We start from the raw sequence: 24,176 nt of genomic DNA on the forward strand, positions 1-24,176 counted from the left end.
TGTACAGAATGATATTTGGCAAAAACAGGCAAGAATATATTGTCATGGTCATAAAGGCATGATGCATAGCTAATCATAAACACGTAGAATATAGTACAAAACATATGGTATAATATAGGTGTTTTCCAACTATTCACGGCACTTCCTTATCCCCTCTCTTCAGTTCGCCATCCAAATCAAGAGCTTCACTGACATAAGGGTGCTTCGCAATCTCACCCAAGCTTTTCCGTCGTGAGTGTCGTTTTAGCAATCCTTCCACACAATCACGCGCGCCCTCGAGTCCCTGTCCCTTGACAGGATCCCATTCCTCATCCTCATTGGCGTATCGATACCATGACCACTCACACCGTGCGATCCGATGAGGGGTTCGGGCCCGGAGTTTCGCAGGGTCACCCCGGGTCCCTGGTAGAGCGTCAAACGGCAGCCGGTTCTCCATCATAGCATACAGCACTACACCTAATGCCCATGCGTCGGTTGAACGTCCGTCGTACGGCTGGCCCATCAGAATCTCTGGTGCCGCATAATCTTCACTACCACAACGAGTGTGGAGAAGAGGGCTCTCTGGAGGTTCTGGGATTCTGCGTGACAAGCCCAAATCACTTATGGTAATCACAGCGCGATCATATGTACGCCAATCGGACACTTGTCCCATAGCTGAAGGTGGCAAGTTGACCAGAACGTCTGAACAAGAAGTCAGAGAACCCACATCACAGCTAAAAACAGCAGTGACAAATGGTAGGCAACTTACTCTCGAGCTTAATGTCACGATGGACAATATAGTTGGCATGCAGATAACGCACTGCCCTGACCATTTCGGCAAACATTCTTCTGATCAGCGGCGGAGTCATCAGTGACTTCATATCGGACGTTGCAAAATCGAACAGATCCCCTCCAGGACAATAATCCAAAACTAGCAATGCGCGCTTATCGTCGCTGCCAAATGCTTTCAATTGGACCAAGGACGGATGGTTCACCGACTTTAAGATTTCAACCTCGCGCTTCAGAGATACTTCGACGCGCTCCTCGTCCGCTCCCCCAGCGGGTCCGTACTCGATGATCTTGACAGCGACCAGCTTTTGAGACATCAGACTCGGCATCCGAACGTGCCCATCCTTCACGGGCGCATCGTCCGGTATCCTCACTGCAAGGCTAACTTGGCTAAATGTTCCCTGGCCCAACTGTCGGAGCTTCCTGTATTTCCTCGGCTGCTTGGTACGGATTGATCGCACACAATAGGTCTCGGTCTGAGAACCATCGGGTGTGTCGCTCTGGATGATGGGCTTCGAGTCTGTATCTTCATCCCCATTGCGAGTTGACCGGGGTGGCGTGGGCGGCCTGGCCGTTGGGAGCGCCAACCCCCGCTGGACTCCAAGATACTGCTCGCGATGTAAGCGACTCAAATCGACCGTTGAATCCACAGATGATGACGATGAGAGACCGGACGGGTGGCCGGCACGTGGTAGGGCGTCAGGTCTTTGAAGTGATGCAGGTCCCCTCTTTGGTATATGTTCGCTCAGACTGCGATTCCGTGAATGCCCGCGAACCTCTTCGTGCCCATCCAACCCGCTCTCCCGCGCCTCACTCCCGGCAAATCTCGTACTGCTATATCTCCTTGAGCGCGACCTGGACGACGCGGTTCGGAGCAATTGAGTGGAATCACTCAGTCGCAAATTCAAGACCGAACCACTACGCGAAAGCGTCGACGATGTTCGTGAAAGCGAATGCGACGATATTGTGCGTCCCCCAGAACGCCATGAGGCTGGGCTAAGATATCCGATCGGTGACGGCAAGGGCGTGATATCAGCCATGGCAGCTAGCGCAGGCGAGGACAAGTTCGACGACCGCATTGACGAGGGAGAAAGCGAGTCAGTACTCGACATCGTATTCATCCTCAAAGAGTAGCTAGGAGTTCGCCGAGACAGGCTGGTAGAAGAAAGGCTCTGGCGTAGATAGGTGTCATTGTCGTTCAACGGCGTCACCGGTCGGCGGTCGAGAGAGGGGAGGTCGGTATGTATGTGTAGCGATGGAAACGGATTGCTTCTGGGAGTATAATGCGCTACATTGTGAGCAGGCCATAGAGGTGTTATTGTATGTAGGTGAGAAGCACTGCAAACGGGCTCCGAGGTTGTTGGCGGCTGCGTGGGCGTTGTTGACGCCGTCGTCGGGAATAAAGTCCGGGGGTGCTCTTGCGACGGATTGTCTGACCCAACGGTCTGCCGATTAGACTCGGGAGTTGACATGGACGTTGTTGATTATAATGAGATGAGGAGATGGATCATCTGCTTTAGGGATGAAATCCCTTATCTCGCTCTCCTCCCCCTTCACTGTGAGGGTTAGAGAGAAGCTGTGATGATTTAATCGTATGGAACGGAAACGGACGAGTCACCTGGCTTGGCGGCAACTTTCCTGGTGTCAGCAGAGCAATCCAATATTTTTTTTTCCTTCTGTCTGCTTTGTCGGAATATTTATACAGAGTCAGGACTTCAAAGCATGAAGACGTGGATGGTCGATCGCAAGCAGCAGAGAGCGAGTAAGTTGGTGGGATCGACCACGGTGCCTGCTATAAGAACATCTTTCCTTGATAGGTGCCTGCAGCTCTAATGGTACGTAGCCAATCCAACGTGACAGTCGCCTTGGAGGTTGTGTATCTGTCAGAGCGTCACCTTTTTTTTTCACTTCCAGACTCCAATCTTCTAAAATTAAGCCAGGATATGCGACGGTAAATTAATCGAGGCCCGCTCCAACCTTGGAAGGCTTAAAAAGCCTTTGACCCCGTTTTACGCGGGGCGACGCGACAAAAGGGCTACGTTTACGGTATTTACAGTATTTACAGTATTTACAGTACAGAGCAACAAAGCAGAACTGAAGAGATGTCGAGATATTGTTACCGCATGGATCTTCACGTATAGTCGTATGGAATAAGCACTAACTACTACAGTCTCTTATCACACTGTGTGAAATGAAGCCACTCACTCTTACCCAATCCGGCAGTTCCGTCAGGAGCTTGTATGAGATCACGTGGGGCGCGTAGTGTACCGCATTGGTGGTACGAAATTGACCAATCAGGAGAGAGGTAATCAGTAATCTTAGTAAGCTGTACGTACATCTTAATCATGCCATGATGCCAGCTCTTAAGGGGAGGGGAACGTCTCATGATGGACTACTTTAGGAGCCTCCGGTCTGTTCACATCCTAGGCAAGAAAGTTTATCTCAAGTACAACCCTACACCCATTCGCTATAGGGTCATATCAACACTATCGAGCCAGCATATATCCAAGTCCAACAACGAAATACGCCGGCACATTCCTCCATTCAGCAAGGCCTCGACTTTCAATCACACCAGAAAGAATAAAATGAGCACCTCTGGCGCGGCTGTCAGCCTCCAGCCCGTTGATGCCCCGCTAACAGCATCAGCGACCTTCCTGGTCTTAACTGTCAAAAATACCGATGACGCCTTGGCTACTGTTCGCTCAACTCTGGCCGGCATTGCCAGTCTCTCGAAGAATGTTGCGATTCGGGACCCCAGTGCCGGCTTTGCATGTACCGCTGCCATCGGCAGCGATATCTGGGACCGTCTGACAGGACTACCACGACCCGCAGAGTTGCATTCATTTCGCGAAGTAAAAGGAGAAAAGCACGTAGCTATCTCTACTCCTGGTGATCTCTTATTTCATATCCGCTCAGAGCGTCGGGATTTGTGTTTCGAGTTCGAAAGACAGCTCCTAGATCTGCTTGGGGATTCGGTGGCAGTAGAAGATGAGACTACCGGTTTCCGTTACTTTGATCTACGCGATCTGCTCGGATTTGTCGACGGCACTGCTAATCCAGTCGGTCCCACTATCGGTTCTTCAATTCTTGTTGCCGAGGAAGACGATGCAAAGCAGCACGTCGTGGGAGGAAGTTATATTGTCGTCCAAAAGTACTTACATGACCTCAAGGCGTGGAAGGCGCTTAAAGCCGAGCAGCAAGAGGCTATAATTGGCCGTACCAAGCTCGACAATATAGAGCTCGATGACGCCGAACCGGGCCAACAGCAGTCACATAAATCGCTCGCGACCATTGAAGATGAGGATGGTAATGAACAGAGTATTCTTCGCGACAATATGCCGTTTGGCACTCCTGGATCCGGGGATTATGGCACGTACTTTATTGGCTATTCCAGGCGTTTGTGGGTTATTGAGCGCATGTTGGAGAGGATGTTTATTGGTGATCCTCCTGGTTTGCACGATAGGATACTGGACTTTTCAAAACCAGTGACCGGCACCACTTTCTTTGCACCGACCGCGAGTGTCCTCGCTAAACTTGGTTAACTTCATAAATAATTATACATAACTAACAATCTATAACATAATATCATATTTACTATCTTTCATCCGCTCAGTTCTACGATCTCCAGAACACGCCGTGTCATGCAATTGTCGTGTTTATTTCATAGCCCCCGTACAGAAGAGAGTAAAGAATCCGGCGTTGCACCTTCGTCCGGCCGAAATATGAACTTTCCATCACTTGACCGACAGAACATGTTAAGCAGACATCTCTCAATACCTTGACGAGACTCCAAACTCAGATTACTAACAATGTCTGTCATTTGCATGACATAGTTAATTTTTTCGGAACCAGAAACATAAGACTGAAGAAAATATTGGTGTAGGAAAGATCGTAAGTTGCGCATAGACGTCTTCCACGTATTAGGAGCCCCAAAGAGGGACAGGTCCAATAGTGATAGTGCGTTGTTGTTCTCGGTGGCGGACGTGGACGAATGCGCAAAGCTGGAAGATGCGGATTCCTGTACAATTATGCTTATACAGAATAGGGCTGCGAGTCTGTCACTGTCTTCTGCGTCAGAGTAGCCATTTATGGCCGACTCGTAATTGGACTGTATGAGCAAGACTGCGGTGTGTATAGCAGGAAACATCAAAAGGCCGCCTTGATAAAGTTGCAATGACATGCTCATTAAGTTGCGCATGTCCTGGATGAAGGAGATCAGCCATAAAGACCTCATCCGTTCGATAGCAATGCGTATTCCTAGAACAGCACTGGAAATACCGGATATGTTGTTCGTAGGTGAGAACCAGGACGGTTGAGACATGAGCGAGACCCTAGAAGAGGTATCATCAGGTTCATATTTCGTCACAGTTGTTAGAAGGAACGGCTTACAGCCCAACGACCAGTTCTAATCTCCAGTCATTGTGAAGTTCGTGGAGGCCTCCTCTCGCTTGAATCATCCGTTCCAGCCCGTCTCTGTGGATCTGCCATTGGTCTTGGGTGCCCCAGTATCTCTACATAAAAGCAGATCAGTACATCGTCTTTTACTTGCTGGAAGAAGAGCAACATACTTCGAATGTGAGAAGCCTTACAACAGCCGCAAAAGCATCATTACTCAAGGCCTGCTCTGGGCTGCTCATCCATTGAGTCAGTATCTCCACAGCATGTGCCTTGTACTCTAAAGCCTTGAAGGAATTAGTCCCACGAATTGGCGCTGTGCCGTCGTAACAGTAGGCTAGATGTGCAGCAGAGTGGGCCATGATTATATTAAAGGAAGCAGCATTGGAGAAATCAAGTGGGAACCAGACGTCCCTCATTGGGTTGAAATCTGATGCTGTCATCTGGTCGAACATCATTGTAGCATGTGTAGTCAGCCCTATTTTTGTTAATCGACGCCTATCTCCAAGATGTACGAAAACCATCGGGATATACATACAGTGATGGATGAGCATGTGGTGCTCAGTGGTGAGGACCACAGGGAATGTGTCAAAAGGGTCCAATTTCGATGAGGTGAAAGCATAATTCACCCCGTTCACAATCTGTGCTTGTATACCTTGTGATACATTAGATGGAGGAGACGCAGCTTGCTGCTTCTCTGACAGGCCATACTGCTGTTGTGGCTGTTGCTGCTCGTAATCATGGGATGGACTAGGAAAACCGGCATCGGAAAAGGGGTAGAAACTTGGGTCTCGAACACTTGTCTGCGGCGGCGGTGCAGCTGTGACTACGATTGGGCTTTCAGTGTCACTAGCAGTAGTAGTGCTTAAGGGCGATGCTAGTAAATCAGCGGCACTGTCGGACTTGGATCGTAATGGTCGCGTTCTTCCTTTTCCGTCGTTCGCTTTGCGCTCGTCCTGCATACGCTTCCGTCTTTCCTGCCAATGGGCTCGCATAGCATGACTGCGAGTTCCAGGCTGATTCTTATCGAGAACGAAAGTGAAACGCGATTGGTCATTGTCTTCCGCAAAAGGCACCCTACTACTATTCTGTTTGGAAGGATCAAGTTCCGGTCTTTTTGATTGCGACATGGTTTGATATCGATACAATTAGGTAGATGATTAACCGCTCCGCTTATGCTTAAAAAGACTCCCCAAGTACGAATGACTAAGATAAATATATACATCTCGCAAGATAATTTCTGATCAACATAGTTGCGTCACTTTAGAGAAGAAAATAGCTTCATGGAAAAACGTTAGAAATCTTGTCGAAAAATTTCGCGACGCCACATCAAACCGCATAACCGTCGGCATCATATCCGATTAGGGCTCAGATTTGATACTTCTTCATTCGGACGCCTTTGTTCACGCACCAAATTTAAAGCCCATTAATCAAAACATTTGTTCTTCCAATGCCTGGTGGACATCGCTGGAGTAAACCTGTACTTATTCTTGATGAATAGGAAAATAAATAAACGCGACTACCCGCTTGACTTATATACAGATCAATTAAGTGATCTCTTTGCCTTCCCTCCAAAATTATCTGAGTCAGCATCTTTCTGAAAACTGACTTTCTTAATAATAACTAGCTAGCTATAGGCTACAACTGAAGTCATCTATGTCAGTGGCGCGACATCTGACAGCTCCATGTTCCAGATTTAGAGAGACTATTCATTCGCCAGTTACTACTTCCTGAACGGGAATATCCACATCGACACGTGTCCGACGTAACCCTAAAATCTGATCAACCTAAAGTTGGTCACTGTCAATTATATGATGACTATGCGATGAAGTCGATAACAATTAGTGTTCGGATTGTTCGGATAACCTTCTGATATGTGATACCTCTCACCTAGGCTATTAATTTACAATATAAGAGCTCCTATGTTTCGTCTACAAGCTTGTGGCAGTCAACCACTACAACTCATCTTCGGAGGATAAAATTGCATAATCAACATCAAAAAATGTCCTACTACACATTGGCCGAGGGTAAATGATGTTACACCATGTATTGGCTATGGTTTTGTTAATTCTCTAATAGGTTGCCCCTATGCACGAAATGATACCAGTGTCCAGCTTCGAAATGGCTCCGGCGGTGGCCTGGTCCTTATGCAAGACACTCAATTGATTGAGACGTTGGCTCATTTCTCTCGTGAGAGAATTCCCGAGAGGTAAATCTTCGCCAGCTACGCTATGTCAGCTTTTCTAACTTGTTGGTATATAGAGTAGTACATGCAAAAGCTGCTGGGTATGTAGCCTTTATGAGAAACACACCTCTTGCCCTAAACTAACCGATGTTAGAGCGTATGGTGTCTTCGAGTGTACACACGACTGTACCGATATTACATCGGCTAGTTTTCTCAATACTGTGGGAAAGAAGACTGAGGTTCTCCTTCGCGTGTCTACAGTTGGCCCAGAAGCCGGTTCTGCGGATACGACTCGTGATGTTCATGGCTGGGCCATGAAACTCTACACGGATGAGGGCAATTTGGACTGGGTGTTCAACAATACAGTCAGTACCATTTGGAGTGGATATCAAGGCGAAAATCAGCGTTTAACAAACACGATTTAGCCCGTTTTCTTCATCAGAGACCCTATCAAATTTCCATCCTTGAACCGGTCTCATAAAAGACACCCACGAACTCATCGGCCGGATGCAAACATGGTAAGACAAAGGCTAAAAACTTGGGATCAAAGAGGTGCTGACGAATTCTTCAGTTCTGGGAGTAAGATTAGACCATTGACCATTAGCGAATCGCACTCTTTATACTCACATACCTCTGTTCAGTTTCCATGTCGGTAACCCCGAAGGAATCCACGAACTCATACACCTATTCAGTGACCGCGGAACTCCTGCCTCACTTCGTCATATAAATGCTTACAGTGGGCATACGTACAAGTTCACAAAGGAGGTACAGTTTACCAAATTGCGTACGTCTTTAAGAAAAGGGCCCACCAAAGTCTGATACCAAAATAGGACGGCTCTTTCAAGTACATCAAGGTCCATATCAAAACCCAACTCGGTGCTAAGAACATGACTGCCGAAGAGTCTATACGGATTGCTGGAGAGAACCCAGATTTCTTGATGCAAGATATGTTCGATGCAATTGAAAAGGGCGATTTTCCAGTTTGGAATGTCTATGTCCAGGTCATGGATCCAAAGGAGGCCGAGACTTGTAAAGTCAATATTTTTGACATGACCAAGGTTTGGCCTCACAAGGACTTTCCACTCCGTCAGATTGGAAAATTGACCTTGAATCGTAATGTGGGTAATACCTAATGTTGGTTGAGCTAAAATTTCAAAGGAGCTAACTTCCAAGACATAGCCTCGAAACTATTTTACCGACATCGAGCAAGCTGCCTTTTCTCCATCCACTATGGTTCCCGGATGGGCTCCCTCTGCTGATCCTAGTTCGTGGCCTTCCTCAGATATTTTCATAAAAGCTCAGTAGCTAATCTTTTCAACAGTCCTCCAAGCTAGAATGTTCGCTTACCCAGATGCCGCACGCTACCGTCTCGGTACAAATTACCAAATGCTGCCCACAAACGCAGCTCGAGCGCCCGTCTATTGCCCCTTCCAAAGAGACGGATTCATGAACTTCTCCACGAACTACGGTGACGATCCCAACTACGTGGGATCATCCCTAAAACCGACAGTATTCGCCAGTAAACCTTCAACAACCACTATCACAGAGCATGAAAAGTGGGTGGGAGAGGTCTCTAGTTTTGCCAGCACCATTCAGCAGGATGACTTTGTGCAAGCTACAGAATTGTGGAAGGTTCTGGGCCGTGAGCCGGGTCATCAAGATCGATACATTCAGAATGTGTCTAATAGTGTGAAGAATGTGATTAGCAAGGAGCTTCGAGAGAAAGTATACGGTATGTCTAATACCTGATTCAAGTACTTTGAGCCATCAGTAACTAACCTTGGAAATATTGTTAGACCTCTATCGACGTGTGGATCCGGAGTTGGGCGAGCGCCTCAAGAAGGCCACGGAGGCACAAGTCGTCAACAAGAATTAAGAAGTCTGGTATAACAGGTATCATCTTAGAATCGTTTGAGCTATTTATCTATCTATCCTAATCAAGTCTACTTACTGGCCGATGGTATTATGTCCTCGGTAAATGCAAATCATACCGCTACAACAGCATCTTTCAGATCATGTCGTAGATCCTATACAGTAGGCCATTCCATTTTGAGAGTCAGTATAATTCAGATCTTTTGCAGTATTTAGGATTCAGTTTATTCCTTGTAGTAGTCATTATTTCACAAACGACTTTGCCTTATATACAGTTTGGGTATAAACTTCAATTTTGCAATAACCATGTATATGGTAAGCCACCACCTGGTCTTTCGTCAAGGTGAGGCTTTACTGGGATTCTCGTAATATTGTAAGCACTTTTGCAAGGTACCTAAACACCGATAAAGATCAGCGGTCTATTCATACTTGCCAGCTCCGTCATGCCGGCATGCTTTGCTTTCTTCCGCTTGACGGCATATTCTATAAGATCCAGGAGTTCGCGATCCACGGTGATCCTATCGTCATTTACTTGTAACTCCTTCATTTGCAGGATCCGGTCGATGCTCTTCATAACACCTTCAAGCCCTTTGCTAGTTTTCCTTGTCATGGTCTCAAATTGGAATGGATCCAGCGTATCCATGCTCAGGTTTATGCCAGTCAAACCGGCCTCAAGCATCGGATCCAGCATCCGCGGGAGGAATATACCATTCGTTGCGACGCATAATTCCCGTAATCCATTCTGGCGAAAGCTTGCCAATGGCTTGGTTTAGGAGAATAGGAGAACAATATCTTTACGCACCGTCGGCTCTCCACCGGTGAGCCAAAACTTTGTCACTCCTTCTGATACGAAGAGAGTTGATAAATGGGCAATTTCAAAACTAATTAGAAGCTGTGATGGTGGTGACAAGTCAATTCCTTCTTCTGGCATGCAGTACATGCATCACAGGTTGCTGCGTTCTGTCACACTGATTCGGAGGTAGTCATATTGTCGATGGAAAGTATCCGTCAGGTTATCGGAGACAGTTTCTGTTTTAACCTTGAGACTAATCTTCCTCGAGGCATAAAATCACCGCAGGACACATGAGAACCAACGGTTGGAAGAGTGACTGTCTTATCACGGCTCTCTTGGGGCTCAGTCCAGTCCATAGTATGCTATGGTAGTGACGCCGTGGTTTAGTTGCTATCGTCGCACTTTGGAAGCCAAGCACGGCTGTACCTATATATGATATCGAGTGAAAGAGCAAAGAACGAAGTCCAGTTCGCTGTTGAGTCGTCTCTTAAAGGAGACGCGGTCTTCGCGAATTGGAATCGTAAGCCGTCTACTTTGGAGACAATCGAGCCATAAACACTCTCTTCCCGTAAGAATGCCTGCTATTACAACTGATTGATCTCGCAGGCGCAAAGTAATTGAATGATAGCCCTAATCTGATACCGAAAAAAAAAAGATCTTTGGCTGACATCGCATTGGTATTGCGACTGCATTGTTTAACTTTCAATTCCGCAATGCTGTACTGATTGCAACTTCTACATGCCATACACGTTTGTGACGAACTTATCATTCCTAGAGATAACCGAGTGCTTGCAGTAGTAATATGCATATACGTACGTATATATCCAGAAATAGTACCATGCCCAACTCTGGAATAGCGCTTAGGTGGAGTATGAAATTAGTAAGAAATCGCCGTTCTAGTTCCTATCTTAAGTAATACTATGGAGCGAATTAGTGTCGTGCTGATTAGAACCGTGGAATGACTTGATATTGGTGGGAGGCTCTTGCCGAGAAATTGTGGATTGAAGAAATGGACTTTTGCCTCTCCTGCAGGACGGAGAGTCGCGGTTGTAAATTTCATGTCTATGAATCATTGCTCGAGGCTAAAGCTATCGTATTCAGATGGCAGTATCATCCGTGGACCCCGAATGGCTTCTTATTGTCAGTCCAAGGCCCGCAGAACAGCCGCTAGCTGACACACGGATAGAGAGCATTTTGCATAAGAGTTAGCGTCAAGTAGAAAATAGCGTAAGCATGTTGTGGACTTATGTGAGGAAAACTTTAAATGCCGTCTCCCAAGAGTCGTGAGAGCGATCCAGCCCGTTTTGAGAGCTCTCTAGGGAAGAGTCCGAGTGCCTTTGGTCGAAGTTCAAGATGTTAGACGAATCAAATAGGTACAGGGCGCAATATGTCTATGCATATACTGCAAGTTACCATTCTGTCTTTTACGTAGCGAGTATAAACATGAAAGTGACATCAATTGCTTTGCCTAACTATGGATAATATTGATGTTTGGTTTTTATTTGTAGGTGCTTACCAGTAAACAATAATTTGTTCTCGTATATCAATCATATTAAACGTAACTTAGTCATCAGAAATACCTGTGTAAAAGTTATCGGCATCACGAGGCCCATGTTTCTCGTAATACTCCAGAATTTCCTTATCAGTCTGTGTGTGCACGATCTCATAGCGTGTAATTGGTGCCAACGGGATGCCCTTTTCTTCCAGGAATGCGAGACGCTCCTTGGTCCGTGGCCGTGTGTTGTTGATGCTATAAACACTGATCCGGTGGGCTGAATGAGTGACGTGCAAGCCCCAATTCCAAGCGGACCGGATAGTCAACGGCTGCGTGTTAAGTGCATTATCCCAGCATCGGCAGACGATCTCAATCCAGCCCTCAACGTCGCAGGGCAGGTCAATCTCCCAAGTACGCCAGGTCCAGCGTCCTTTCTCGGACATGTTCTCGGGAGGCACTTCATACCATGAGAAACCACCATCAGCAGATAGTTCAACACGTTCGGGCCAGCGGCCACCGCCCGAATAGGCCCAGCCCTTGCAGTGAATCTTGCCATTGTGCAGAATGACATGTCCTTTCCAAGGTGACATGATAGCGGAACTGACCGGCATTTCTTGAATTTGAATGCCGTCAGTCGGCCTCTGGTTGTGTTTGCCGATCTGCTGGTTAAAGTACAGGTACTCTCGGCTTTGGACCGGAGCCAATGATGGTGTTTCGATTGCCTTGATACGATAGAGCCACTTGACGCTACGAGCCCCGATGTAGCCCATGACAACAACTCGCAAAGGGAAGCCATGAATTGCGGGCAGTGCCTCACCGTTCATCTCCCAGGCGAGCAAAACTTCATTGGCCTTGACCTTAGACCACGGCACGCTAACCAGGTAGTTCATGACTTCCAAGTCCTTAAAATATGTTTCAGCACCGTAAAGTTCAAGGTGCTTAGCACCGTTGATCAGGCCACCGCAGTCCTTAATAAGCTTCTTCAAACTAATGCCACGATACGTGGCTGTGCCAATGGCACCCTCAGCCCATGGCGCTTGGGGCACCTCGTCTCCTTGACCGGGGTACAAGCCAATCTGCTCGATACGGCGAGTTCCTGAGCATTGAATTGTGACTGTTTCTACGATCTGTGGGAACCGGGATTCGTCCATAATATCGTTTAGCGTGTACTTTTTGGGAGTAGCAACCAGGCCATCCAGTGTGAAGAAGAACTTGTCCTTATCGATCAGGGGAATACCACCGTGGTTGCGCACAAAGTGAAGAGGGTTAGGAGTGATGGGCTTTGCAGTCACTAGACGCTTGGGTGGTTCGCCATTGTAGGGAAACTTCAGCAAATGTAACATGTCCTTGTGCTTCTCCTTGAGGACCGTTTGCCATGAGTCTTCAGGAACATCAGCGAGCTCACCGCCGATAGCCTGATGCCACTGTGTGAAGTCGTCACCTAGCAGCACTGGATTCGTGCCCGGAATCGGACCAGTCATGTAATCCGGCACGGATGGGAAGGTCTGGGAGCTGAGGATCTTGCGCGCAGCGTCCTTTTTCTCTGGGTAATTCTCCCACTCGACGAACCTGTCCTCATGATTAGAACGTATTTCCTATTCTGAAGGTTCTGGAGGTGAATTTACCCCTTCCAGCCATCTAGTTCACGAGCGAACAGCTTGTCACGGTCTCCAACGGCGTCGATGGCCGCTTGATCTTTGGCAATGGCCGAAGGATCGACAGGGTGTATGAAAACCGGCTTTGGTCCGGTTTGGTCAATAATTGGCAACTTGGCGCCTTGCATACCCTGTTCGATACGCCATTCATCGGGACGGTTGTTCGTCTCGAAAGAGACGCGCCTAGGTCGCAATGCAGGCTCCAACCCAGGCATTTTGGGCAAGTGTATGGAACCAAAGTAGGAGTAAGAACAATCGATCAATCAAATGAATAGACAAACTTCGAATATCACAGCAGCAGTGATCCCAATCGTAGTTTGATCAATATCTCAACGGAGGCCAAGAACACTCTGAGGAAACCCTTAAACGTCCATGGGACGACTCAGAAACCGGAAAGGAGGGGAGCAGGCATTTTATGTGGGTTAGTGATGGACATACGTACCAGTCAAGCAAGGAGTCTCACTGAGCTACTCCGAAAGAGTACGCCTGCAGGCCTGTTCATTATTACATCAAAGGCTCACGCCCATGACTTGCCGTGCCAAACTTGGAACCGAACATTTTTCCATCTAGATACTGTCATACAACATGTACAATATAGCATTGAGACGGGCCATTGACCAATTGGAAACAGATGGGAGCGTGTCGTTATCAACGCAGTGCCAACTACGTCTCCAAGCGCTTTTCCCACTTCCTTTTGGATTTACGCAATGCGCTATCGTACGGTCGCCTTCATGATTTCCACAAATCCGAGTCAGAATTTCCTGAAAAGACAGTCTTTTGTTGAGTCAATGCGGTGCTCGCCGCAATCATGGTTCATCATCCGTATGAATACTCGATAAACGTCTCAGGCCAATGCTGAGCTACAGGACGCCTCAGTTTAGTCAGCCTGTGGAATGGAGTCGACCACGTCATGGACGTGCATGAAAGGAAAATCCATGTCGGGGAAACAATGATCTGATTCGAGTAGAGGCTGAATAAGACATCCGGAAGAAATTTTCAAGTGCAGTTTGACATTCTTTGACAGGTTAAATACTCCTACCTGTTCCAGTTAGCTCATTTTGGTGCGATGGGTCGTGCTGACTCCTCAACTTTAATAAATTAGTAACTGTTACTAATCACATTGATTATGCAAAGATGGCGAGCTAGTCAGTCATCCATACGAGCTGAGATGTTTTGACGGGCCAAGCAGTACGATCATGCCACGACGGCCATATGGGCAACGAAATTCAAGAAGGAAAAGGGAAATGGCCGAGATGCAACCTTCGTTTCCAGGTGTTGATAAGAGGCTCAAACAATCGGCTCCGGAGCTCACATCCAGGCCGAAAAGCTGCTAGCTGGCGGGGTTATACAGGTAAAATGTAGTATTTCCAAGGCTTTAATGCCCAAGTGATACTGTTCGAAAAAAAATAAAAACGAACGAGAATATAAAACCACGGAACCCGGCTAGGGCTCCTCGGTATCTTCTCGACGCTGATTTTATCCTGCTGTCTCACCTGGGCACTTTTCTGAAAGCCAGGGAAGGAACTATTGCGTCTACCTTCTCAAAATGCAGGTCATCAACTTCCAGAGCATTGTGCTGGCTGTGCTGGCAGCCATGCACTTGCAGGTCGCCTCTAGTGAGACGGTTCTGGGTGCATACATCTACCAACGCCACGGCGATCGCACCCCGAAGATCATCGGCTCCCCGTCGTTGACGGCTCTTGGATATGAAGAGGTTTTTGCTCGAGGTTCCTACTACAACAAACGCTACATTGTCTCGAACTCTTCCTACCAGATAGATGGAATTGCGACAGATCTTGTGAAACTCTCCCAGCTCAATATAACCGCCCCTTGGGATAATGTCATCCAAAATTCCGGCGCAGGCTGGCTTCAGGGTCTATATCCACCCGCTGGACAAGCTGCTAGCCAAACCTTGAGCAATGGGACGTCTGTGGAGCCACCGCTGAATGGCTTTCAACTCATCCCAATCGGAACGACCAGCAGTGGCTCTGGCAGCGAGAGTGCTCCCTGGCTGCAGAGCGTCACTGGTTGCAAGAATGCCCAGGTGAGCAGCAACAACTACTTCTCGTCTGACTCGTATCAGGCTCTCTTGTTGTCCACCAAGTCGTTGTATCAGTCTTTATTGCCGATGGTCAAGGCCACCTTTTCTCTGTCAGACTTGAGCTTTAAAAATGCCTTCTCCATTTGGGATGTCCTCAATGTGGCATCAATCCATAACTCGACAAAAGAGTATCCTGCTTTACAGCAGTTGAACTCAAGTCTTATGAACGAGCTCTTCGGCTTGGCCAGTATTCATGAATACAACCTTGCGTACAACGCCTCCGACCCAGTTCGTGCAATTGCCGGCGCGGTATTGGCTGGTCAGGTACTGCAGGGACTCAATAACACCATCACCTCTAGCGGAAGGGGTAATAAACTCACCATTCAGTTTGGCTCATACGCAACTGCCTTGTCGTACTTCGGTCTCGCACAGCTGCCAGCAGCAAACTCAAATTTCACTGGAATCCCCAGTTATGCATCCTCAATGATCTGGGAACTGGTGACCAACTCATCTCTCGAGAACGGCTTTCCCTCAACATCTGACATCTACGTGCGCTTCTACTTCCACAATGGCACTTCAGCTGCTTCACCTGACTTGGAAAGCTACCCGCTCTTCAATCAACCCAGCCTTCTCCTTTCTTGGTCAGATTTTGTCTCGTCATCGCAGGCATTTGCTATTACAAGCGAGGCTCAATGGTGCCAGCAATGTGGAAATTCGGGATCTATCTGCTCCGCCGCAGATTCCACGGCCTCGAACGCATCTGTTAGTGCTACTCCCAGTTCTGCGGGAGGAATCTCCAAGGCAGTCGCCGGTGTAATCGGAGCAATGGTGACTCTCGGTGTTATACTCGGTGTGGAAGCGTTGATCATGCTTGTTGGAGGTATCAGTTTGACTAGGAAGCGTGCTACTCCAGTGGAAAATTTTCCAGCTGCCGAGAAGGTTGCTTCGCCAGCAAGTGCGTAGCTTTACTCCATGAATGAGAAAGAGAAAGCCACGGTGTAGGCCTTACCCAAGTACGAGATGCTCATCCACATATAACAGAACAGCTCAAAGATCTGGGATCCTAGAGCATATGTCTATATGCTGGTTTGAGGACATTGACAACATCTCCATTCCTCACCAAGGAGGATGCTAATGATTCATGTTATGCTAAAAACGATATACCTCTGCAACTTTTGTGTATTGCTGTTACGTTAATTGCATTTCGTCTTGTAAATGTTCATCTCTTCTCCTAGTTATCTGGATAAGAGTAGGGGAATAGCCATTGGAACAAATACCAACCATATGCTTTTAAAGAAGCATTCTGCTGAGATAACAAACTGGAAAGTAAAGAAGGCACACTAGACCGCGTTGCAGCGAAGTAGACCTATGTAGATTGCCTAACCACAGCAGAAGGCTGGATGGTTGGCATGAGTACGTAATCTTTGACTACCGTTTCCTAGATAGTATGCAACTGCAGTTCTCTCAATCTCAGACTTCTTGAAGAGTACCTGCGTTTCAATCAATTCCATATTCCGAGTTCTTTTTTAGCGCTCAATCATTGTGGCATTGATCTATTATCCTGGCCCTAGAAACGACGGGTAATGATGTCTGATATGTGCTCATTGCAACATGTATTATCTAATAACCATGCGGTCACCGCCATGCTAACATAAATAGCCGCTGAAATGAGAAGACGAAACAACCATAAGATGAAACAGAAGAGAAAAAAAAAAGGAAGTTTCTATATGTACAATACAAATCCAATTGAGCATATCCGGTCTGAACCCATCAAGAGATGCCAAACATTCATAATAAGCCCTGACGCCGGAGTGAAGAAGTAGGTCCGAGTTATTGAAAATCCAAAATGAACTTTGTTGATACACTGCGCGAGAATGAAGCGCGGGTTAGTTGCCGAAAATGGACTCTATAAGTAGAGGTCTCACTAACTCAATGTCGGCTGGCAATACGACGCTGAGAACGAAGATAAGCGGCGATGCGAAGAAGTTTTCCGTTTCGATGGAGGTTTGTTTATTCGAAGAGGGCCTTTCGAGTAACCTATGCATGAGTTAGTATAAATCCAAATCGAGACTAAAAATAGATGGAGTACGTACAGTCCACGCTCCAGCTATGCTAGCAACAATACCGCCCGAAATAAGCATAGGTCTTGTGCCTCGGGTACTCTTGAAAATCATTCCACTCAGAGCACCAGCAACAATGCTATTGGCAGCATCGTGCTTGCCACGAGTATACCCAATCATCGAGTTGATACCATTATAGACCATAGCCACGACACCCGCGCTGTTTCCCAAGAATGGTCCTCTTCGAGTAATCGAGTTAAGTACACCGTTGAGACGCAGCTTGGGGGGAGCGCTAGCTGGCGTTCGTTGAAGGCCTTCTGCTAATCCCCATGTTCCTCCTATTAGGAGCCCGGCCAAATATGTCGATCCAGTACCGTAACACAAATCATCAGACCAGCCTCTGGAGGGTAGAGCTGACCGCGAGCCGGGTAGCTCGTCCAACGTAGAGTCTTCTAGTGTGAGATAATCAAGCGTGTCCTGGTTGAGACCTGCAAGCGGATGAAGTTGAGATGGGTCTGGAAAGGATGCCTGGCCCAGGAAGGACGACACATCTTGTGCAGAACTGGGATCGAAGGTATCTTGGTTTGTGGTCGCCTTGCGGCCGCTGAACGAGTCCCAAATAGCCATGGCAGGTAGGAATAATCAACCGATGTACACGGGAAGCAGATTGAACGTGGCAATAGAAATTAAATAAGTCGTAAATGACAGTAGATTACCGAGAAGATGGCGGATTCGGTATGGAGTGATGGACTGGATGGACGAACATCGAGAGTTCCGATAAAAACTTCTTTTTCCTTCGCTGACGGCAAGATCAGGAAGGAGCCACTCACAGCACAGCGCAGAACGGGGAAAAGGGAAGGAGGGCACGGAAGAACTCTCGGGCCGGGCGCATCTCTCTCCACACTAGTACCGAAGTGGAAACACTTCGTAAATTTCCACAAGAACATCCTCACGGTGGGATGAGGTCTGGATGCTGCACGAAGACCAATTTGACCAAGCAGGTATCGTTACCAGGGCGTGTCAGACTGCGGCAATAATGATACTTCCCGAAGCTGGCCTGGCCGGTGGTGATATCCCGGATGTGGACGCCGATATCAAATCTTTTCCCACAAGTATACAATTGGTTCCCGAAGAGGTCTTGTCAAGAATATGCAAAGGACCTCTAAGGGCGTTTCTTCAGGACTGTCGAGATGAACAGTGAGTATCCTCATTATTAAGAACATCAATATCTGCACCGAGACTGATCATTCATAGGCAGGTCAAATGTGTGTGGGATTCATTGTTCCTTACTTTCTCCACCAGATCTGTTTCGAAGGGACAGACACAGGCGGCATGCAATGCGGTAATCCATTTTCTGGAGACTGCATCATCCTCAAGCATACCCTCAACAAAGGATCTGGCGTACTCAGACCAGATATGGTTGGCTGTATTTGAAGTAGTTCTGACCAGATTCGACGACACTACGCCCAAGCCAATGAAACAGGTCCTCAGCGGTCTTTTCAAGTTTCTTAAAAGACACCCAGATACCGTTGAGACTCGCCGGATACAAGTAGGTCTCATAGACAAAATGATGCCTAGTATCATACTAGCAGACCCGAGATCTCGACTAAAGTCTTCTCTTGTTGCATTGGAGAGACTTCTGCGGGAGAGTGGGATTCCCGTCTCGGCATTCATGTCCCTAATTCACGACTGGCTAATAGGGCATTATGGTGACTGGCAGCCTCTCTATGCTCAGCACTGTCAAGCCTTATCGGTTGATATATCGCCATTCAACGGCACGGGTATGAGGTACGACGATGTTCGCATCGGCGTGAAGCATAGTGTCTCCACAATATTCAGTCTGGCAATTCTCATACATGCAAAAGAGCAAGGATTTATGTTGGTAGGTGGATCCTTGATGGCATACTTATACAAGAAAGCGGGACAAGAGATCAAAGATTGTGGACAGAGTTGCTATCCAATGATGAGCTGGATTCGGCCCAGCAAGCGCATTATGTTGGAGAATATGGATTGTTTGGAACTATTCTCTAGGTCTATACTTCTCCCGCTCCTTGAAACAGACATAAAAGGATTTCGAGCCTTTATCGGAGAGTTACCTTTGGACCCAGTACTCTCGGGTAACATGGAAGGCGACTGGACTGTTGATGAATTTATTCTTCTATTCTCTGCTCTAGGAGTAGGCAAGAAGATTGGTTTTGTACACGAGGATCGTATGTAGAATCCATATTTGCCTCTTTTACCTCCATTTAGTCGTTACTGACAGTTTGCAGAATTCGAGAAGAGAACAGCTGCAACGAGGAACGCCGACGTTGTGGAGGTGCTTATTCTAAAAAGTGACATACTTGGGCGCTTCTTACTGTATAACGAACCCAGAGTAAGATTGTTAGCTTTATCACTTCTGACTACCGCACCAGTTCTATCAAAGCCCATTTCTGCAATTGCCCTGAAGAGTATAGCAGAAGGTCTCTTTTTTATGCACGCCGATTCCGACTCATATATTCGCCAAGAGACAATGTCTTTAATGCGCAAACTCATGTTACGCTTACGAGGACCTGGAGTGCAAAAAGACTTCATGGAAAAAGAAGGAAAGGATAGCAAATTGTTCATGGAGCGTTACGTTGACTTTCTCGAAAACGAGTTGCTCCCAACCGCTTCTTATCAACGTCACATATCCGCCTTAAAGTCGATTTCCCTCGTTCTCAAAACGGGTGTTGACCCAAATGCGCCCAATGTTCCACATGAGGACCAGATGTTGTGGCGGTACAAAGTGAACGTTCTACGACCAAGTCTTTTCCGACTGCTAGTTGATCTTCTTCTCGACCCATTTGAAGAAGTACGGGCAACCGCTCTTTACCTCATTGGTCTATTTCCAAGTCATCTGTCTACTGAAGCGGACAATAACGGGTTCAACGTCGCAGAAAGGCTAGTAACAGCCCTGTTAAGGGCTGAGGCACTAGCTAGTAAGACAAGTAGAGCGGACCATGCGGACACTGTTGCCAGACTGTACCATTCTTTATATTCTACAGCTAAAGATGGAAATAACCCAGAGGCTGCTGATTCTTGGTTCAGTACAAAGGCTGGCGTCGTAAATGAGATATTACGAAGGCTAGAGGCCAAGCTTTCTCAGGAGACGGGTCCTTTCCAACCGTCTGTTCGAGACGGACCACTTCACGGATATACGTCTGCCATACGGTGAGTTGAGATACACCAGCATTACGAGAGGTGCTTATTTATCTTGATATAGGTATATCGTAGCGACACCGAATTTCTATACTACAATTTCAGACTCATCAGACAGACATATTTCATCTTGGCGCACAGTGCATAATCGAATTGTAGCTATCTGCGAAAATATTTGGACGAAGGTCAAGCCTGTTCTTTGCGTCGACTCACCCGAGGGGCATACAGTCGAGCTTATAGATGACTTTATGGTCGGCCCAAAGGATCTGTTATCCTATTCATGGCGCGCTCTCAAGGATTCTAGGTATGAAACATTCTCGATATGAATCGCGTGTTATACTATTTCTAAAAGATTGAACAGTAACCTGCTTCATGCTGTCGTAGCAAACGTGACTTATGCGCCTCAGAATGAACATGATGGCCTGCGGTGTGCTGATTTTGAGGCTATCGGTACTCTGAGTTTCGTTCAGTTATCAGAACTCAGACATCGAGGTGCATTTTCTACTGTTGCCCAGACTTTTGCAGCCTGCTGTCTGCGATGCGCTGAGAATGAAAATCCTGAGATCTCTGGCCTTCCAGACTTGTGGTATGAGGTAAGCAATATCTGGTTTCTACTTTTTGAAACGGTCAATACCTGATCTCTGGATAGGACTCTTTGAAAATGATTCAGCATCAAGCTTCCAAGTTAACCAGAAGATCCGCTGGACTTCCGGCTCTCGTGACCGGAATATGTATCTCCAAATCTGGAGATCCGTTATTTGGAAAGATTATGAGCGACCTACAAGAAATATCACGTGTGCCAGCAGTGCAAACATCTAGCTACAACGAGCTTTCTCTACCTCAAGTTCACGCAATGAATTGCCTTAAGGACATTCTCGCGAACGCTAAGTTAGCGTCGTCCGCGGAGAGTTATATCATGGATGTTCTGAGGCTTGCTGCAGATTCTTTAAGCTGCCCAATGTAAGTCTCACATAGTTCCCACAGTGGCGGGTGTTTGAACAAGCAGACTTGGATGACTGACTCATCAATTTTATAGTTGGGCTATACGAAACTGTGGACTCATGCTCTTTCATGCTTCGATGAATAGGATGTGCGCGCGGCGCCCAGGAGTACCATTTGGATTTGGTGGTGCTTCAGGTGTAGAGTCAAATATGACACTTGCTTTCCCCAAATATGAAGGACTAACTCAGCTTCTGGCTCAGTTACTTGCCTCCGCAGACGAAGCTCGATCTGATGGCAAGGAATTCGCAAAGGGAGTCTTGGCTTCGAACGAGACTGAAAAGGTGTTCCCTGCCCTGGAGATTATTACTGAAAAAGTGCCGTCTACGACCAACGATGATGACGACTTGCTACGTGGTCTGGTTTTACGCCATGTCAAAAGCACTATATGGGCCGTCCGCGAGCAGGCAGCAAGAGTATATGCCTCTTTGCTGCGTTTCAATGATATGTTGTCGTCGATCAATCAATTGATCGATGGTGATTTGGCAAAGTTGTCTCAAATACACTTACATGGGCAGATGTTGTGTGCTCGATATACATTTCTAAGGGTGTGGCATTCCAAATATTGGCGTGGTAAGAAACAACAATTCTCATGCTTCCACTTGAAAAAAGCTCTTACTGAATCATTTAAGGTAATGTCGATGACGTCCTTGCAACTGTGCAAAAGGTATTTGCGGGATTCTACCCCTATATACGATCTCCGTTTGGCCAGGCTACGTTGTTCGATGTTTTAGTAGATGTGATTGAGAGCAACATCGGATTTGGAAAAGAAGGTAGTACTCACTAATCTCTTTTGAGCAAGGAAACGACATGTTGACATGATTGAGTTACAGTCACATCTAAAACAACACGGTTTGTGAGCGAAATTATCGATAACTACTCTCTTGAACACGGTCTAGCAGAATTACTCAATTCTGGACCTCAACCTCCAAGCAGGATAAGTGCAATGCGAGCCGAATCCCTACTTCGCCGTTCGCTTAGCTGGTGTTTAATATTGAATAACAAACTGTCTATGGTCGCATTTCCTGAAGAATTATCACCTACTGGGCTCATGGGGCCATTCTTTGATCTCTCATCAAGCGACAGTGACGGTGCTTGCTGGATTTTGGAACGGATTCCTATCGTCTTCCCTGGCTATGAGGGACAAAAGGAATTCCTCAGTCTTTATCTACTCGTTCTGCTTCAAAGCTTCCATGAGGAAGATGTCAAAGCAAAGGTCGCTTTGAATCTTGCAGGGATCTTGGAAGATGCATTAGAAAGGGGTATCCAAGTGGAATTCCCGAGTAAATGGGCGCGAGTCTCTGATCATCTCTCTATCCAAGAAGAAGAGAATATTTGGAGCCGCGAATTGACTGAAAACGTTTTACGATTACAAGGGTCTCTGTTGACATTGAAATACATGGATGAAGAGAATTTGAGTTCAACGACAGAAACAAATGGGGGTCTTGATTCGCTTGCTGTCCGACGTTGGGCTGTTAACCTTCGATCTGCGCTGAGCGAAGAGACAGTATGTGCCTCATCTTTCATAATTTTATGCTCATATGATCGAGTTGATATCTAACTCGTTCTGTGACAGGTCTTCTCTGCTCGGTTGTCTGCCATCATGTCACTGAAAACATTCAGTCGAATACTTCGCAAACCTAACCAGGCAGCTGACGCAACACCTACCTCTCTCGAAATCTACCTGATACTGTACGACATGCTGAATGACGATGACGACGAACTTCGTTCTCTTTCAGCACCAATTGCTTCATGGGTAGTTTCCCACTCCAAAATATTTCCTAACCAAAGAGTTATGCTGGGAGCTATGCCCGCGAGCGAAAGTCTTGTGGAGTTTATAGCTAGCAATTACGCAAAGCAACCAGCCTTGTTTCATCATGTCGTTACGCGCTTGATGAGGGAGACGTTCCCCAAAAAGAAGCGGAACGAGTTCAAGAGTTTTGAGACGCTATTTGAGGACTATTCAAAGGAGAGTATTGCTCTTTTCGAAGAGGAGAAACAGAACCTGTTCATTGATGATGTTCGAGAAATCGATATCTGGACAAAGGCTTTCAGACACCTCGACAAGTCTGCCTGTGATCAAACTACTATAAAAAAGCTTGCAATATGGGTGTCAGATGGCTTGAAGTATCTCAATGCCAAAGTATTATCATTGTCGACTAGTGATGATCAAGGAGATAACGTCCTTGGCTGGACATCAAAACCTGAGGTATATACTTTAGGCTGTTTGCTATTCAGTGTCGCATCATTACTCATTCCTATTTCTGGGGAATCAGACACCACTCTTCTTAGAGAGACCTTGGAGAATATTCATGAGAGAGGCAGGATGATCTTTCTACATCCTCAATGGTTGGATAGGATTCAAGCTGCAATTTCTACTGGTGAAATGCATTAGATAGGATTAGAATAAGAAGGGCTAATGATAAGATTGCTAGGGGGATGTTGCTGTCTATTCGCCTTGTAGCATGAACACAGCTTAGAGACAGAAAGCACTGTGTGGATTTTGATTCATTTGTTTGTTCATGGTAACGCCCGGGACCTATTCATATCAGAGGAGATTTTGGCCTAAACCCAACACATATCATCATGAAAATTCACGGGGCGTTCCATGAAATTTTGTAATTAGTTTATTCTTTTTGAATAGTCCTGAGGAACTTTGACTGCAAAAGTCTTTTTCTTTGGGTTTGCTGTTCAGGCTTATGAAGTAGAACTCTTGCTGTTTACATCATCTCT

The 24,176-nt window shown here is 46.7% G+C and overlaps 9 protein-coding genes across 10 annotated transcripts; 4 read left to right on the plus strand and 5 right to left on the minus strand.

Moving 5' to 3' along the window:
* Positions 1–17: 17 nt before the first annotated feature.
* Positions 18–2,240, minus strand: TSTA_030590 (protein kinase, putative; the record flags this gene model as incomplete). The annotated part of the gene is made up of 2 exons (XM_002480182.1): positions 18–681; positions 749–2,240. 2 exons carry the CDS (start codon positions 2,238–2,240, stop codon positions 134–136), a joined length of 2,040 nt encoding a protein of 679 aa, XP_002480227.1. The 3' UTR covers positions 18–133.
* A 915-nt stretch (positions 2,241–3,155) lies between these two features.
* On the plus strand, positions 3,156–4,360 carry TSTA_030600 (uncharacterized protein; the record flags this gene model as incomplete). The annotated part of the gene is made up of 2 exons (XM_002480183.1): positions 3,156–3,214; positions 3,242–4,360. 2 exons carry the CDS (start codon positions 3,156–3,158, stop codon positions 4,308–4,310), a joined length of 1,128 nt encoding a protein of 375 aa, XP_002480228.1. The 3' UTR covers positions 4,311–4,360.
* A 69-nt stretch (positions 4,361–4,429) lies between these two features.
* Positions 4,430–6,293, minus strand: TSTA_030610 (uncharacterized protein; the record flags this gene model as incomplete). The annotated part of the gene is made up of 4 exons (XM_002480184.1): positions 4,430–5,099; positions 5,158–5,279; positions 5,337–5,641; positions 5,702–6,293. 4 exons carry the CDS (start codon positions 6,291–6,293, stop codon positions 4,430–4,432), a joined length of 1,689 nt encoding a protein of 562 aa, XP_002480229.1.
* Positions 6,294–7,122: 829 nt separating this feature from the next.
* On the plus strand, positions 7,123–9,351 carry TSTA_030620 (catalase, putative). The gene is made up of 10 exons (XM_002480185.1): positions 7,123–7,190; positions 7,243–7,372; positions 7,426–7,449; positions 7,503–7,713; positions 7,774–7,927; positions 7,953–8,113; positions 8,179–8,466; positions 8,528–8,612; positions 8,670–9,080; positions 9,145–9,351. Exons 1-10 carry the CDS (start codon positions 7,166–7,168, stop codon positions 9,222–9,224), a joined length of 1,569 nt encoding a protein of 522 aa, XP_002480230.1. The 5' UTR covers positions 7,123–7,165; the 3' UTR covers positions 9,225–9,351.
* A 263-nt stretch (positions 9,352–9,614) lies between these two features.
* TSTA_030630 (molybdenum cofactor biosynthesis protein A, putative) lies at positions 9,615–10,151 on the minus strand (the record flags this gene model as incomplete). Its single annotated transcript, XM_002480186.1, has 2 exons — positions 9,615–9,983; positions 10,023–10,151. 2 exons carry the CDS (start codon positions 10,149–10,151, stop codon positions 9,615–9,617), a joined length of 498 nt encoding a protein of 165 aa, XP_002480231.1.
* A 1,372-nt stretch (positions 10,152–11,523) lies between these two features.
* On the minus strand, positions 11,524–13,499 carry TSTA_030640 (sulfite reductase, putative). Its single transcript, XM_002480187.1, has 2 exons — positions 13,134–13,499; positions 11,524–13,077 (listed from the first exon to the last, which is right to left on the minus strand). Exons 1-2 carry the CDS (start codon positions 13,376–13,378, stop codon positions 11,577–11,579), a joined length of 1,746 nt encoding a protein of 581 aa, XP_002480232.1. The 5' UTR covers positions 13,379–13,499; the 3' UTR covers positions 11,524–11,576.
* Positions 13,500–14,693: 1,194 nt separating this feature from the next.
* Positions 14,694–16,271, plus strand: TSTA_030650 (uncharacterized protein; the record flags this gene model as incomplete). Its single annotated transcript, XM_002480188.1, has 2 exons — positions 14,694–16,159; positions 16,246–16,271. The coding sequence occupies exons 1-2, from the start codon at positions 14,710–14,712 to the stop codon at positions 16,269–16,271; spliced, it is 1,476 nt and encodes a 491-aa protein (XP_002480233.1). The 5' UTR covers positions 14,694–14,709.
* Positions 16,272–16,731: 460 nt separating this feature from the next.
* Positions 16,732–18,077, minus strand: TSTA_030660 (Mitochondrial import inner membrane translocase subunit TIM23, putative). Of its 2 annotated transcripts, XM_002480189.1 has the most exons (3): positions 17,298–18,077; positions 17,134–17,241; positions 16,732–17,068 (listed from the first exon to the last, which is right to left on the minus strand). In XM_002480189.1, exons 1-2 carry the CDS (start codon positions 17,889–17,891, stop codon positions 17,215–17,217), a joined length of 621 nt encoding a protein of 206 aa, XP_002480234.1. In that variant the 5' UTR covers positions 17,892–18,077; the 3' UTR covers positions 16,732–17,068; positions 17,134–17,214. The 2 variants fall into 2 exon arrangements, with proteins under 2 accessions (XP_002480234.1, XP_002480235.1); XM_002480190.1 differs by having other exon boundaries at positions 16,732–17,241.
* Positions 18,078–18,300: 223 nt separating this feature from the next.
* On the plus strand, positions 18,301–23,838 carry TSTA_030670 (HEAT repeat protein; the record flags this gene model as incomplete). The annotated part of the gene is made up of 10 exons (XM_002480191.1): positions 18,301–18,461; positions 18,519–19,474; positions 19,535–20,456; positions 20,509–20,748; positions 20,806–21,037; positions 21,094–21,404; positions 21,481–22,016; positions 22,076–22,216; positions 22,277–22,950; positions 23,020–23,838. 10 exons carry the CDS (start codon positions 18,301–18,303, stop codon positions 23,836–23,838), a joined length of 4,992 nt encoding a protein of 1,663 aa, XP_002480236.1.
* Between the last annotated feature and the right edge of the window lie 338 nt (positions 23,839–24,176).

The sequence above is a fragment of the Talaromyces stipitatus genome, genomic scaffold, assembly GCF_000003125.1.
Source record: "Talaromyces stipitatus ATCC 10500 scf_1105507295541 genomic scaffold, whole genome shotgun sequence".
Classification (NCBI taxonomy): domain Eukaryota; kingdom Fungi; phylum Ascomycota; class Eurotiomycetes; order Eurotiales; family Trichocomaceae; genus Talaromyces; species Talaromyces stipitatus.